Source organism: Rhododendron vialii, chromosome 10a (assembly GCF_030253575.1).
Source record: "Rhododendron vialii isolate Sample 1 chromosome 10a, ASM3025357v1".
Classification (NCBI taxonomy): Eukaryota; Viridiplantae; Streptophyta; class Magnoliopsida; order Ericales; family Ericaceae; genus Rhododendron; species Rhododendron vialii.
Window position 1 is genome coordinate 7,717,089 of NC_080566.1, and position 14,106 is coordinate 7,731,194.

At 38.5% G+C, this 14,106-nt stretch overlaps 1 protein-coding gene across 6 annotated transcripts in view; it reads left to right on the top strand.

The window, feature by feature from the left end:
- LOC131304620 (protein SWEETIE-like) overlaps positions 1-14,106 on the top strand; it is a 40,293-nt gene that overhangs the window by 219 nt on the left and 25,968 nt on the right. For 4 of the 6 annotated variants that reach the window (XM_058331934.1, XM_058331936.1, XM_058331935.1 and 1 more), the window contains exons 2-15: positions 47-254; positions 1,867-1,973; positions 2,494-2,730; positions 2,807-2,896; positions 3,004-3,088; positions 5,016-5,080; positions 5,836-5,940; positions 8,923-9,012; positions 9,125-9,205; positions 10,183-10,251; positions 12,172-12,297; positions 13,271-13,374; positions 13,670-13,802; positions 13,876-13,982. In XM_058331934.1, coding sequence (XP_058187917.1) covers positions 47-254; positions 1,867-1,973; positions 2,494-2,730; positions 2,807-2,896; positions 3,004-3,088; positions 5,016-5,080; positions 5,836-5,940; positions 8,923-9,012; positions 9,125-9,205; positions 10,183-10,251; positions 12,172-12,297; positions 13,271-13,374; positions 13,670-13,802; positions 13,876-13,982 — 1,607 coding nt within the window. Of the gene's footprint in view, positions 1-46; positions 255-1,866; positions 1,974-2,493; positions 2,731-2,806; positions 2,897-3,003; positions 3,089-5,015; positions 5,081-5,835; positions 5,941-8,922; positions 9,047-9,124; positions 9,206-10,182; positions 10,252-12,171; positions 12,298-13,270; positions 13,375-13,669; positions 13,803-13,875; positions 13,983-14,106 lie in introns of those variants that run through there. The other 2 variants (XM_058331937.1, XM_058331938.1) reach the window with 2 other exon arrangements.

Consider the following 14,106-nt stretch of genomic DNA (forward strand, 5'->3'; position numbering starts at 1 on the left):
ATAAAGCCGCTGTTTACGTTTACGCATTCGGTTTTCGAAATTTCAGGAGTCTATACTGTTGTGGCAGAGGAAATGCGAGGACGCGCTTTACTCTCTGCTCGTCCTCGGCGCGCGGCGGCCCGTGCGCCATCTGGCGTCGGTGGCGATGGCAAGGATTATAATGAAGGGAGATGGCATTTCAATATACTCGAGGGCGAGTAGTCTCCAAGGGTTTCTTTCCGACGGGAAGAAAAGCGAGGCGCTACGCGTTGCTGGTTCGTCGAAATTATCTAATTTTTTTTTATAAGATCCGAGATAGTAGAATATAATTTGTTAAATTCTGTGTTTTGGAGTGGTGCGATGTAGTGTCATGTAGGGTTTATGCTGATACAGTTTTATGAATGGTATTGGAAATGTTTCACTACTAATGCTAAAGTGTATGTACTATTCAAGGCTGTTGCAAAGCCGGTAAGGATCTAGAGGTGATTATAGTAAACCCAAAATAGGTGAGGAATCTTCCAGTTTCGGAACATCTTTGCACAAAAATGATGGATACTTTTGCCATAAGTACGTTTTACGTGTTAGACTACATGGTCTTCTTGTAGATTTTCATTGTACTTGGATGAAACTATTTCACGCTTATAATATTTTTGCAGCATGTGTTTGATTGTTAACAAAGGAATCCATGTGAAACGGCTACAAAGCCAAAGGTACATCATATTCAAGAATAACAAGGAAAGCAGAACGAATTTAAGACTAGTTATGTACATGTATAGCCATATGGGTATGCCTAAATAGACGAGAATGGGGGATTTGATCCCTCTTGCTCATGATAGTTCCTTTAGGTAAAGCTCGACTCCAACTTGGGAAAGGGTGAAATCCTCTTATTTTCTAATGCTTTTTCTTGACGATATATCTCCATTCTTTAGTATTTTGTATTATTTCAAAGCTATGATTGATTTAATCCAGTCTACGATTCAGGGAAAGGCATTGTTGATTCAACAATGCGATTAGCTACCTGACAACTACACTTCCGGGGAATTGCTGGTGGATTCATCAATATTTTGGTTTGGGTTATGACGAAAAGGCTTTGAACATGCACATCTCAAATAAAATATTTTGGTTTTCGAAGTTAAATGACCAATTGTTCCCAAAGTTTATGCTTGCACTTTGATATGCAAACATCCATTTGTAGAAAAAAAAATCCAATGCAAACAAGGAATTTATGGAAACTGAGAGACTAGAGATTATGACCTCCCTATGTATTTTAATGGAAAAAGGACCTATCGTGTTCTAGAAATACCATGTCAGACCCAAAATGGAAGTGGTTAAGAAATGATCCAATAGTGCATATGCAACACAATATAGCTAGGTTGGGAAAGGAATTTATGTCAACCACCCAGTAGTTGGTGTGAAGCTTCTGTTGACTTGAGTTTTAAGCCAAATCCCGTTGAGCTTTTGTTCTGGAAAAGGATGGGATTGCCACATATTATTTAGAAAAGAATAAGACCTGCAAGTGATGTGGGGTGTCTTTACATGCTTTTCGAATCTTACGGCGGGGGGGTTGGGGGTTCGCACTGCTACAAAATAGAATCATGCAAGTGTAAACCTAAGGAGGATGCAAAGTTAATTGAGTGCGTAGCTGAATGGCATAGTGAATATCTGCCTTAGTAGTGCTCAAATGTGGTTACTTGGTATAAAGAACCATCCTTTTCATGTCATTTTCTCTGTGCTTGGTACTCATGGACCCAAAAACTCTGCCCCAAACTTACATTCCTATTGTTCATTTTTTAGGTGCTTATGTAATGTGATTGAGTTCTAAATTTCAGTTCTATCTTTTTTGTTTGTTGCATATTTACATATGATGTTCTTGGGACAAACTTGTAGGTGCTGCACAATGCTTGGGGGAATTGTATCGCCTTTTTGGGAGAAGAATTACGTCTGGTCTACTTGAAACAACTACTATCGTTACAAAACTAATGAAGTTTAATGAGGTAGTCCCACTCGAAAGGACTTTTCTGGATTAACCGGTTATATATTTACTACTTATCGTATGCCTATTCCATTTTTGTTTAGAAGGCATTTTTTAACCTTCTCATTTTATGTAATGAGAAAAGATCCATGGGAAACTAGGGGTTGGTTCTCTAAAAGAATTTTAGTGTGGTTAATATGTTAATGAGAATGGAACATCAACAGTTCTCCATAGAGCAAAACAATTTTTGAGATGCCCCAGCATAAATTTGATGGTTGGAAATATTTGTTGAGATAGGAAATACATTATTTGATGCCTCATCCCAAATCTTTTTGGAGAGATGCCCCATTATTAATTGGACTATCAAGGAACCACTGTGGGTAATAGATCAAAAAAAGGTTTAATCAATTTTCTTGGGATGTGTTCAGAGGTTGTTGCTTCAAAACTAGTAGTCCTTAATATGGGATGGTGTTTATTGTTCATATTCCAACTATTATGCTTTTTGTTTGTTTACTTCAATAATTAACTACTTGCATCTTCAGGATTTTGTTAGACAAGAAGCTTTGCATATGCTTCAGAATGCTTTGGAAGGCTGTGGTGGTAGTGCTGCTTCTTCGGCGTATACAGAGGCTTTTCGTCTCATAATGCGGTTAGCTGTTGGGGATAAATCCTTCACAGTAAGAATAGCTGCTGCAAGATGTCTAAAGGCATTTGCAAATATCGGAGGTCCAGGTTTAGGAGTTGTAGAGATGGACAATTCTGCTTCTTATTGTGTGAAGGTAGGTGTTTTAGGTCTCATTTCCTGGTGGTTCCTTTATGAAATCAGTCTATCAATAATGGAGGCAACATTATTAGGCCCTCGAGGATCCTGTTTCATCTGTTCGTGATGCCTTTGCGGAAGCTTTGGGTGCAGTGCTTGCTCTTGGAATGAATCCTGAAGCACAGGTGCTTGTCTTAAAAATGCTATATTCCATTTGAGTGTTCTTTCATGCTGCTACATTCCATTTGTGTGTTCTTTAATGCATTTTCAGTCTTTTCTTTATCTTTACTAGGTGCAAGCAAGGGGAAAAGGTCAATTTACCCCTAAGAAACTTGAAGGGGGTTTGCAGAGGCACTTAGTGTTGCCCTTCATGAAAGGTAGTTCCATTTGTACCAGTGCTCTGCTTGTCATTTTGTATTCAAACTTTAAACGGGAGTTAAAGGGTAAAATAATACCGTGGCTGTGGTCCTCAAAATAGTAGGTGAATTTTGAATGGTTAGTGGTGTAGGATGTTTATGGGAGAAATATTGAACAAGACTAACCCATACTTAGGGCCTATAAAGAGAGTTTCAACCCAAAAGAATGAGACATTATCCTACCATAGGATCCCTGAGACTGATAGGGATTATTACATTTTAAATTTACAGTTAGTATGATAAGAATTCCACATCCTTATCTCATTTGCTGCGTGAACATAATAAACTATTATGTGTGCCTATGACTATAGCATTTTTGCTGTCAACAAAAGGCTTCTTATTTTTTTTGGTAAGCAACTGTTTTTTTTTTTTTGGTTTTGAGAAGTCTTATTTCATTTTTGAAGTGTACGAGAAAGCATCCTTACATGCTAATTGACGCAGCTTCCTGTCATCGGGATTCTGATGGACCTAGATATGGGTTGTGATGAAGGACGTTGTGAATAACACTCTCTTACTAGTTAGAATGCCTTCTAGTGAGAGAATGGTTAAATGGACTTGTATGGGCAGGTTTGGTGAGTTATTGGGCTAAAAATGGTAAAAGATGATTTTTAAGGTTTTTGCAAGGATAACAAAACGGTTTGAGACTTGAGTGCTATGATTCACAGTAAGAAAAGTAGGAAATATGGGGATGCTGGTGACTTGGAGCAGTGATTTTTGCTGATGAAACAGTTGCTCTACGGAACTGGTTTGGGCTATAGAAGTTCATAATATACCGAAATTCATAGACGTTGGAAGCACAATAAAGCTTCAGAGCTTCTTATCCGTAACATTGGTATTCATTTAATTAGAACCTGAGAATATTACAGAACGTGGCTATTACGGAAGAAGAAGAAGAGAAAGAACTGATTATATTGCTAACTGAGTGATTAAAACGTACATCGCAAAGCTGGGTATAAATAACCCTAGGAATGATAAAAACATGGTAAACCTAATCAAGCCTAATCTGTGCCCTAAATAGAGAGATACAGTACGATATGATTACGCGGCCTTAAATGGGGAGAATACAATACAATATGATTACGGTATGATACACGGAGATTACACCAAGATACATTCCATTCACAAAACCCATGTGATGGCCGCTTCTGTTAATTAAATTTTTGTTATGTAATTGTAAGTTAATAGCCTATACTGTTCAGTATTTTGTGGGAATCGAAGTCGTTCTGTGACACATGATTGTTATTAGAACTATGATTTCGTAATATAAGTTCCACTGCCTGAACTTGATTCATTGTTATGGAAAACAATAGCATGCTCTTCACTATACAAAAAAGTAAGACGAATGCAAACTGCTAGTGGAACCTATTCTGTTTTCAAAGCAAATGCCGGGTTGCAGATGAGTATTATGAAGTGAAGAGAGGGACCGTAGAGCTGAATTACTTTAGGCACGTTTTATTACCAATGGAGGTCTTGTGTGAGTTGTTTACTGGAGGGAGGAGAAAAAGAACGTGAGATGGGAGGACTAAATTTGGACAGCTGTAGGGAGGTTTCTTCTCTTTGTTTACTAAAACGGTACGTAGAACGGTAGAAATATTTGTGTGACTCGACTGCAAGCTAAATTGTTGAAAAAACTGCTTTCTATTTAGTTATGCATGTTTGGACTTTTTACTGCTTGTTGTGGCCTATGGTTGATGCAAGTCTACAATTAATATCCACTGCACTTGTTTGGCTGTAATTGATTTATGTTCTCTAGAGTTTTTGTTTCATAACATGTACTCTAGCGAGTCAGCGACTCTCTAAATATCTCTTCTTGTCGTTATTGATTTTTATTAATATGCTGTTGATGACTTGGCATCCACCTATACCTGATATATATTTCGAATTGCAGCAAGTGGGCCTCGGCTGAAAGACGTTCGTATTGGCGTAACCTTGTCATGGGTATCTCTTTTGCAGGTAGATTCTTATAGGAGTCCACCTTCGCTTGTTCTTCTAATTTTCCCAGCTTCCCATTTTATGGTAGTGGGAGTGGCCTTTTGGAGTTGGATTTTCTATTGAAATGCATAAGTATACTAGCATACGTACATCGGTACATGTGTGTCATTGGAGTTACTTTGAAATGGTTGGTCATGCTAAATCGTTCTATTTGTCTAACAAGTTACTTGTGTTATTTTCTGCACAACTTTCTACATTTCTATTGAGGTGTTTAACTGTTTCTTCTATGTTTTGTTTTGTGCTTTCTGTTCTCCCCGGATGATATGAGTTTTTGGGTTGGCAATTTAGGTCTTTGGGTTTATGATGCTTGTAAGCATTGTTGAATTTTCTGCTTCAACCAAGTTGTTTGGAATTGTAATAAGTTGGTCATGGATCAAGTATTGTATATCTTGTATTCTTGTTTTTTCTTGATGGCCTAGCAACAACTGCCGTAGATTCCCGTTTATGATTTCTTTGATCTCTTAGAGATTTTCACTTTGAATTTCTTCCTTTCTCTTGCCATGATTTTGGATAGACTTCCATTAATTTGGACCTTAACTTTCCGTATGATGCCGGCAATTTGCTGTGGTATATAATAACGCTATTATTTTGGAGGAAGTTTATTAATTTCTGTCCATGTTCCTTCAAGTTATTTGTTATGCTTTAGAAGTCATATTAGAGTCTTTGAATCTTCTGTCTATTTATATATGTTTTTCTTAGTTCTGCTTATCTTGCAGGCCATTCGTCTGAAGTATATGCATCCAGATAGCGAGCTTCACAACTTTGCTTTGCAGGTTATGGAAATGCTCCGTGTGGATACTTCTGCTGATGCACAAGCCTTGGTATGTTTTCTAACCTATTTGCTGCTTCAACTTTGTGGAGATATGTTTAATGATGAGATCAGACAAAGTCTGTATTGTTCGATTTGTGTGGGTGTGTGAGCGACAGCAGAGAATTGTTAGAATTGTTAATGCTTGGACTATAGCATAGTTTGGGGATTCTATGATATTGATGTGTGTCCGTAAGGTAGAGCCACTTCGAGGAGACTGGGAGGTACATTTTCATTTCACACCCTTGGCCTTGGGAGTTGGCGACCTTCTGATGCTTTGGAAGTTCGCCATCAAATTAGTGTGCTTAGTGGGAGCTTCACTTGTGATGAGGAAGATTGGATGATCGCTCAAAGACGCATGGAAGAATTTTGGATAACCTGATTTGACCTTGGAGGAAAGTCAATGAGATTTTGGAGTATTGAAGGTGTGTTGAGTTTGGTCGACCAACCAGAATTGGCTCCAACCTCAAGTCCCTTTCAAGACTATGGTTTTGTCGACGAACCTCTTTGTAATCCCATAGTTATAACTGACCCATGTAGGCTAGGAAAACACATCCCTCCCCATTTGGTACTTGTGTACCATTTTACATAGTGTAGAGCTTTTATACTGGAGACATTCTTGTATCCAATAATCCAAGCAATGCGGGACTTCTTTAACATCCTCACTCACATGACATGTTCATTTGGTAGACTTGTCGTGTGCAGGACAGGGACACGTACCATTCCCACTCCAGGTACTTTGACTCTAATACAATGTTACCCGGTCTTGGGTAGAATTTAACCTCAAAAGTTAGTTGTTGAGGCGTGGGTGCCATCGTGCATATCTATTGCCTGTTGTTACCATAGCCATGCAATATGGGACTTTACTTCACACTCTCCTTGAGCTCATTCAATAACACCTGGCGCGTAATGTGAGGGATACCCACCTTTCCCTTGTATTCTTGCTCTTTGATACCATCTTACATGATGACATGGTCTTAGATAGTACTTGACCTCTGGATAGAACTGAATCCCAAACATTAGCTATTAAATTGAGGTGTTTTCAAACTTATATACAGCAAAAAATTTTCATATCTTGCAATGTGGGACTCGAACTTCACACCATCTTCCTGCTCAACTTGCTCACTTGGTAGCACCTGCCGCATGGGATGCATATCCCACTCTTCCCTGGTACGCTGCCTCTAATACCATGTTACATTTATTCAACCTAAATGTAGCAGTCGAGGTGAGGGTTTCCTCATGCTTATACATTTCCCATAATTCTCCTTAATTAGGCAATATGAGACTTTTCTCCACAGAACCTTGGGAATTCCTCCTTCCATTTGCGGGACTCTTGATCAGTGAAGTGGGGACATGGACACAACATTTTGTGCATTCCCACAAGAGAAGGGTTTGACGGTCCAAGGCGTGGCAATCTTTGGATCTTCAAAAATCTGAATGGAGCGGCGATCCCCCACTGAAAGCCTCATACTAGCTTTTATCACCTTCTACGAACCGACATACTCCTCCAGACCCAAGATGGATATGAGCCCAACTTGTGAAAATTGTATCTTTAAAAGACTTACATTTTAATATTCTGCCCATCAACCCATGAGGGTGAGTGACGTGAGTCATCAACAGCCAACCTTGTTTGGCTAGCATAGCCAAATTATAAAGAGTCAAAAACCACTTAAAAGGTCTCTATTTGCATCGTTTGGATTTTGATGTCCCGTCTTTCATAGAAAACTCAAACTATGCGAGATGACATGGCCACACCAGTAAACACTGAATCAGTATGCTTAAATTTATTGTGCAACTTGAAAATGATACTGCACTAACACATTGACTCGTCTAGTATAACAATTCTGATGGAAATCTTTCATGTGTTAATGGTTTAGTGTACAAAGTTCACAGAGAAGTGTTTATTTACATTTTGCAAGTACCAGTGGTTGCAGATTCAATTGGTCAATGGTATCTCTTGGTGGAATTCCTGCTAACACTTGAACTTTTTTGAGATGGAGTAGCATTATTTGGTGGAGCCTCAGGTGCTGCTCAATAACTGACACCAAGAAAAACTGATTCCAAGAAAACTGATACCAAGATTTTCTAAAGCAGTCAAATTGCACCTATTTGGCTATCACTTGAGAAATCCTATCCGATGGAGTCTGATGATATTTGTTCACAAGGAGTGCTGACGTTTGACATGTATGTATACAACCAAAATTAGCTTAGCAAATTAGTGACCATGAATGCAAATGCAATTGATCAATGGAACTTTGGTGAGAATTCCTGGGAAAACCAGAACTTTCTGAAGAGGAGCAGCTTTGTTTGCTAGTGCCTTGGGTGCTGCTCAATAACTGAAATTCTAATGATTCCAAGAAACTTTTAAAGCGTTTGCCACTTTAGAAATCAGGTCCGCTGGAGTATGAATTATTATTATTATTATTTGTGACAGAGACCTTATCTTTAATATATCCTTGTTATACACTTACATTTTTAGTTTATCAAATGCCCCTTCTACATAGAAAATATGACTTGTTTTATGGGAGTTCTCAAGAACAGATCGCCGCCAATGCAGTTGACCTGCTTTTATTCACGTAGGACCTTGGTGCATCTGGGCATATGATCTTAGTAGAATGTGCATAACCTCACATTTGATTTTGCTGAACTTGTTTATGCCATAATTGTGTTGGAGATTATGTTTCTTCCGTATATGTGGCATTGGGATTTGCTTCAAAAAGCAGGTATAAACTACCAGGCATATTGTTCTTTATTCTTCTTTCTTTAAATAGTTTGAGTAGATTCTGCCATTAATTAGTTGCCAACTAGTTTGACATTTCACTTTCTGAAACTAAATGTTGTATGTTTTCAATCCGCATTTTTATTTTGGACTGCTATGATTGATATTATTCGTCTATGTTGTCAGTAATGCTTAGGAGAATGCGGTGAGACATCTCATTAATGATCTATTTTCCAAAATGAAGCCTCTTCTAAAGCATTTCCTTGTTGTTTCAAGGCATGTGTTCTTTATGTTCTACGTGTCGGGGTTACTGATCAAATGACAGAACCTACTCAAAGGAGCTTTCTGGTTGTTCTGTCGAAGCAGGTTTGCTGAAGGGATTCACTTTAAAATGACTTTGGTGCGCCTCCTTCAATATAAAGTATAAAATCAAGATGATTTCTGTTCAATGACATTGCACAAATGTTTTGTGGTGCAGCTTCAGTCTCCTGATGCCAGCCCTCCCATGCAAGTCGCAGCCTTACGTACCTTGTCGTATGGTCTCAAAACGCTCGGAGAGGTGCACTTTACTTTATATTGATCTGAGATGCTGCCAATTATTACTTTTGTCTAGTAAGAATGCTGGATATTACATATTAGCTACAACGCGGTGGACAAAGCATTTTGGTTTGGCACTGAGCTTTACTGAGGCTATCTTGTCATGTACCTTGGGCTCTTTATTTATATATATATATATATATATTGATATTGATATCTTAAATTCCCCTGAAAAGTGGCAAATTTATGTGTTGTGTTGGGATTTTGGGAAAAGCCATAAAGTACTTGACGACATTAAAAGGATTGCGAAATCTTTTGGGCTGCTTTTTTTGTTGTTGTTGTTGGTACAAATGAACATTGCGGAGAGCCTAAGCAAGGTTATTTTCTCTGGTTTTGATAACTATATTTTGTGAGAAGGATGTTATCAATTGATAGTGAAGAAACTAATCAAATGAAAAGGCATCGCTGGAAAATCAAATAAATTTATCGTTTCTGCTGCATACAAGGCATACTCTAGGAAACTTTTAGTTAAGTACAGGAACAAACAAGTTCCCTACAGAGTCTACTGATCCCTGGAAATCTTTCCTGTCCCAGTTTTTCAGTCGAGTAGTTCAGCTATTGGATGGCTGACAATTTTAATCATCATTCTTTATGTATCTTGTGATCTATGTGAACCATAATGTTAACCATGGATGTTGAACACAGAAGTTGTTTTTATCATAACATCTGCAAGAGATCTCCGTAGGTGTCTTCTGGTGATGGAGGAAAAAAAATTGGCTGAAAATAAGACGTACACTTAAAACTGTGAATTATCCTTTGCTTGGGTTTCGCATCTTCGATTAGTGTCGTGGACTTATTTGATTTGGCCTGATAAGACTGTTATGCCTCATATGCTTCTTATATCAGGTTCATTTACAATGATGAACTCTATCTTTTGAATTCATAATTTTTGCAAGATACTGTGTTTAAGGAGTAATGCTTTGATCTGTTCATCTGCAGGTTCCACATGAATTCAAAAAAGTTCTTGATAACACTGTAGTTGCAGCATTATCTCATTCTTCACCTCTTGTAAGATGTGGACTGTGGTTTTCTTAGTTTACATTTTAATTTTCAATTAGATATATAAAGCTATGTAATTCCCCTTTCACGCTTTGGTCATAGTCTTGGTTTTCCTATTTGTTGCGTTTAAGTCTGACTTGCTCTTCTTAATGGAGTTTGACCTTTGTCAACAGTAACAGATGATTTTAACATTAAGTGAGGTTTTAAAGAGATATTTTAGTATATGAATTTTTTTTTCTTTGTGTTAACTTATGAGTGTGAAGTCATATAGCGTTGCTGGAATCACCGACTACAACAAAGACATCTGGAATCCTAGCATCACCTGACTACAGATGTTCATTCTGACCTCAGTCACATGTCTGACGTTGCAGATCCCTTTCACAGATTGCAGCTCTTGCGACAATATGGGAGCATCCCATAGGCTCGCTGACCCTTTTTGCATCAGATTGCACCTTCCCTGATATTCCATCGCCATCACAATCCCACTGCAGACCCTTGTCCTGCCACACACTGGCAACCAGCCATGATCAGCATCGCTCGCAAGTTGCAACCCTCAAGCCTCGCCAGGACTATCCTGGCCACTTTGTAGACCCAATACGACTAATACAGGGGTATAGGCTCTTCTTTTCTCATCTTTATTGCGTCAGCCCTGTCCCATGAACACCAGCCGCTCTTCACTGCCACCAAACTGTAGCTGAAACCCACCCTCTCTCGCTGGCGTCCTCTATACCTCCCTGAGGTCTGTTACCAACCCACCTTTACCGTTGAACCTCTAGCAGCAAAGAGCTTGATATCCCTGCCCATTGTTGAACGACTTGAACCTCATCCATAGACCTGTTAAGTCTATAACCCAGCCCAAGTTTGACCCTTAGTCTGAAACCAAACAACCCAGCCGAATCCAACAAACCGTACTCCTGTTATCTAGTGCAAGAGCAATAGATGGTTTGTGATTCCCTTATTGTAACTGCCTAGATTATGCATGCATATTCCCACTCTGTGCTCCTGTCTTCAACATAGTACCTTCACTTTTTTAATTCTCTCATAGTTTACGCCCTTACAAGATTGCAGCTCAATTCCAGAATACTTCTTTTGTTTGATTAGGCAATGTGGCTCTTAAGAACAAGGCTTTGTAACAGAGAATTGATTGTGGATACTTATGAAGAACATGGTTTGAGAACTTAATATTAAAAGCAGATATAATTCTACAGGAAAATGATTGAGGTATCTCACCTGTGATAGGTAAATTAGATGCCCTTAAAGGTGCCAATACAACTTTTAACATTAGGTTTCTACCAAGCTAAAACTTCAGCAAAACTTACCTCACCATGAGGATTCCAAAGATTCCTTTTAGGCCAAAAATGAGAACTGTGCAGCAAAGAATATGTATTGTTTAATTTTTTGTACTTCCTCTGCATTTTTACTGATTCTGCTCTGTAAACACTCCACATCAGCAGAAGATTTCAACCATCTAGGTTTTTCACCCTCTCTCGTAATTGCACACAACAGCTTAAGTGCCTAACACTTGTGCGATTGATGAACAAAAACCGTCATAACTGGATAAGTACTGAACATAGAGTGTAACACATGGCTCTTGTGCGAGCTCACATTATATCCTACAACGATCCACCAACTCCTTGATGATACGAAGTACCAACTTGTGGGAGTAAACCCCTTCTCCACGTAATCATCAGTCAAAAGAATGGAATCTAAGGCTGCAATCCTACTGAGAAAGACATCTATGTGTAGGACTGCCTATGGTTTTGATGATGAAGATTCATCATTAAAATTGCAAGTCGAATACCTTAACTGAAGTTCTCCTATTAACTGTTGGTTTTTTATAATCCATTTGCTTTATAGCAAAGGTTCTAGCTCTAAAAGTGTTTGATATTTTGTCATGGTCCCAACATTTTAATAATTGGAATTTTCCAGGTACGAGTTGAAGCTGCTTTGACTTTGCGTGCACTGGCTGAGGTTGATCCTACTTGTGTTGGTGGTTTGATTTCATATGGGGTAACTACGCTGAGTGCACTTAGAGAAAATTTGTCATTTGAAAAGGTATTGTCTGAAAACCGAAAACCATGTTAGACAGTACCTGATTTATTGTACTTTGTTGGCTGGGCTTATTAATTCTTCTTGGATTCGGGGCGGTTTTTCTGTCTGCTTCATTTTCTTCTTTATCTTTATCTGTTTTTTGTGTTTGGCAACATGTACCTTTTCTAGGACATTCCACTGTGCAGATACCCTTTCTCTTGTTGCACCGGGTTTCCATTTGGTGTTTCTGTTTCATTTTGTATCGTGTTTTTAGGAGTAAGATGCAGTGATACTAATATTTCCATTGACGTGCAAGACTTACAGAAAAAGCTGGAGAATTTTATGTTCAAGTTGGAATTTGCAACAGATCCAAACACAAAGGAGTTAATATAATATGCATAGAAACAAAATTCTGCCGCTTAGACTTTTGAGAGGGGTCCTACTATATGGTAGAACTGTATCCATATTCCATACACCTGTGTACGTTGTCCCAACCGGCTCTGTCGAGTCACAATTCGATGCCTGCCTGTACCCCTTTTCCATTCTTACTTTTCTCAGGTGGTTGGGCTGCTGTAATTTCACCACTTTTAAGACACATACCCTCTGGCATAATGCTTTGATGAATCGCAGTATCTTGGGTGACTTGAAACCTTTGTTTTTAACTCCAACATTGTACCTGCTTGCTAATTAAACCAGGCCATGCAAAATGGATGGCTAAAATATGTTGACATATGCTTGTGGAGTGTCTTTTTTTATTATTTTCTTTTGTGTTTCCAAGTTTAGAGTTTCATTTGTACTCAGTTTGGGTTAAAGTAAAAAGAGACTGTATATTGTTGTATTACGTGACTTAATTACAATCTTAATTACAATCTCAGCATGGTAGAAAAGACTGCATATTGTTGTCCTCAAGTCTATACATGGAAGTTTGGTTCTTTTCATTTTTTTCTAGTTATGCCATATATGTGTTCTTTTGATTGTAGACTCCATTTTTCTGTAGGGAAGCAACCTTATAATTGAACTGGATTCATTTCATGGGCAAACTACAGTTTTAGCAGCATTGGTGTCTATTGCCCCGAAGCTTCATCTTGGTTACCCTGCCAGGTATTGGTTTTGTTGTCTATTGCACCCATGTTACATAATAAGAATCCATACTGTTTTTGTTATCCTGTGTCTGAAATAAACACAAAAGATACCACCCTTGGTTTCCTTTTGCATTGGTTTGTGAAACTTGAAATTTTTTTAAGATGCATCAGTATGTCATTTTCCACTATTTGTTTTCTGGAGGTCACGTTGTAATTTGACAGTGGATGTTTATTATGCTTATTGTTGGCCTTGAAACGACGTGATTGCACTGACAGTGTGGTGGTTTTAAACAGTGTCTTGTTATTATGCACAGGTTGCCCAGATCAGTTCTTGAAGTTTCTAAAAAGATGTTGACAGAATCTAGTAGGAATCCTGCAGCTGCTACTGTTGAAACTGAAGCCGGATGGTTGCTATTGTCTTCACTATTGGCTTCCATGCCGAAGGAGGTATTCATTCATCTTCACTTTTGCATTGGGGATGTTCTGATGTTTGATTGTTATCATGCTATGATGTTTGCAGGAGCTTGAAGACCAGGTTTTTGATATTCTGTCTTTGTGGGCTGCATTGTTTACTGGAAATGCAGAAAATCAGATCAAGCAAACTGAAGATCTGACCTCTACTATATGGTTAGCTAATTCATCTGCTGTTATTTCCTGTGAGTTTTTACATTACCTTGTCACTGGCTTCACATGGTACATACTGCATTCCCAGTTCTATGTCAAGTGTCACTGTTTTCTGAGACTGTAGCTG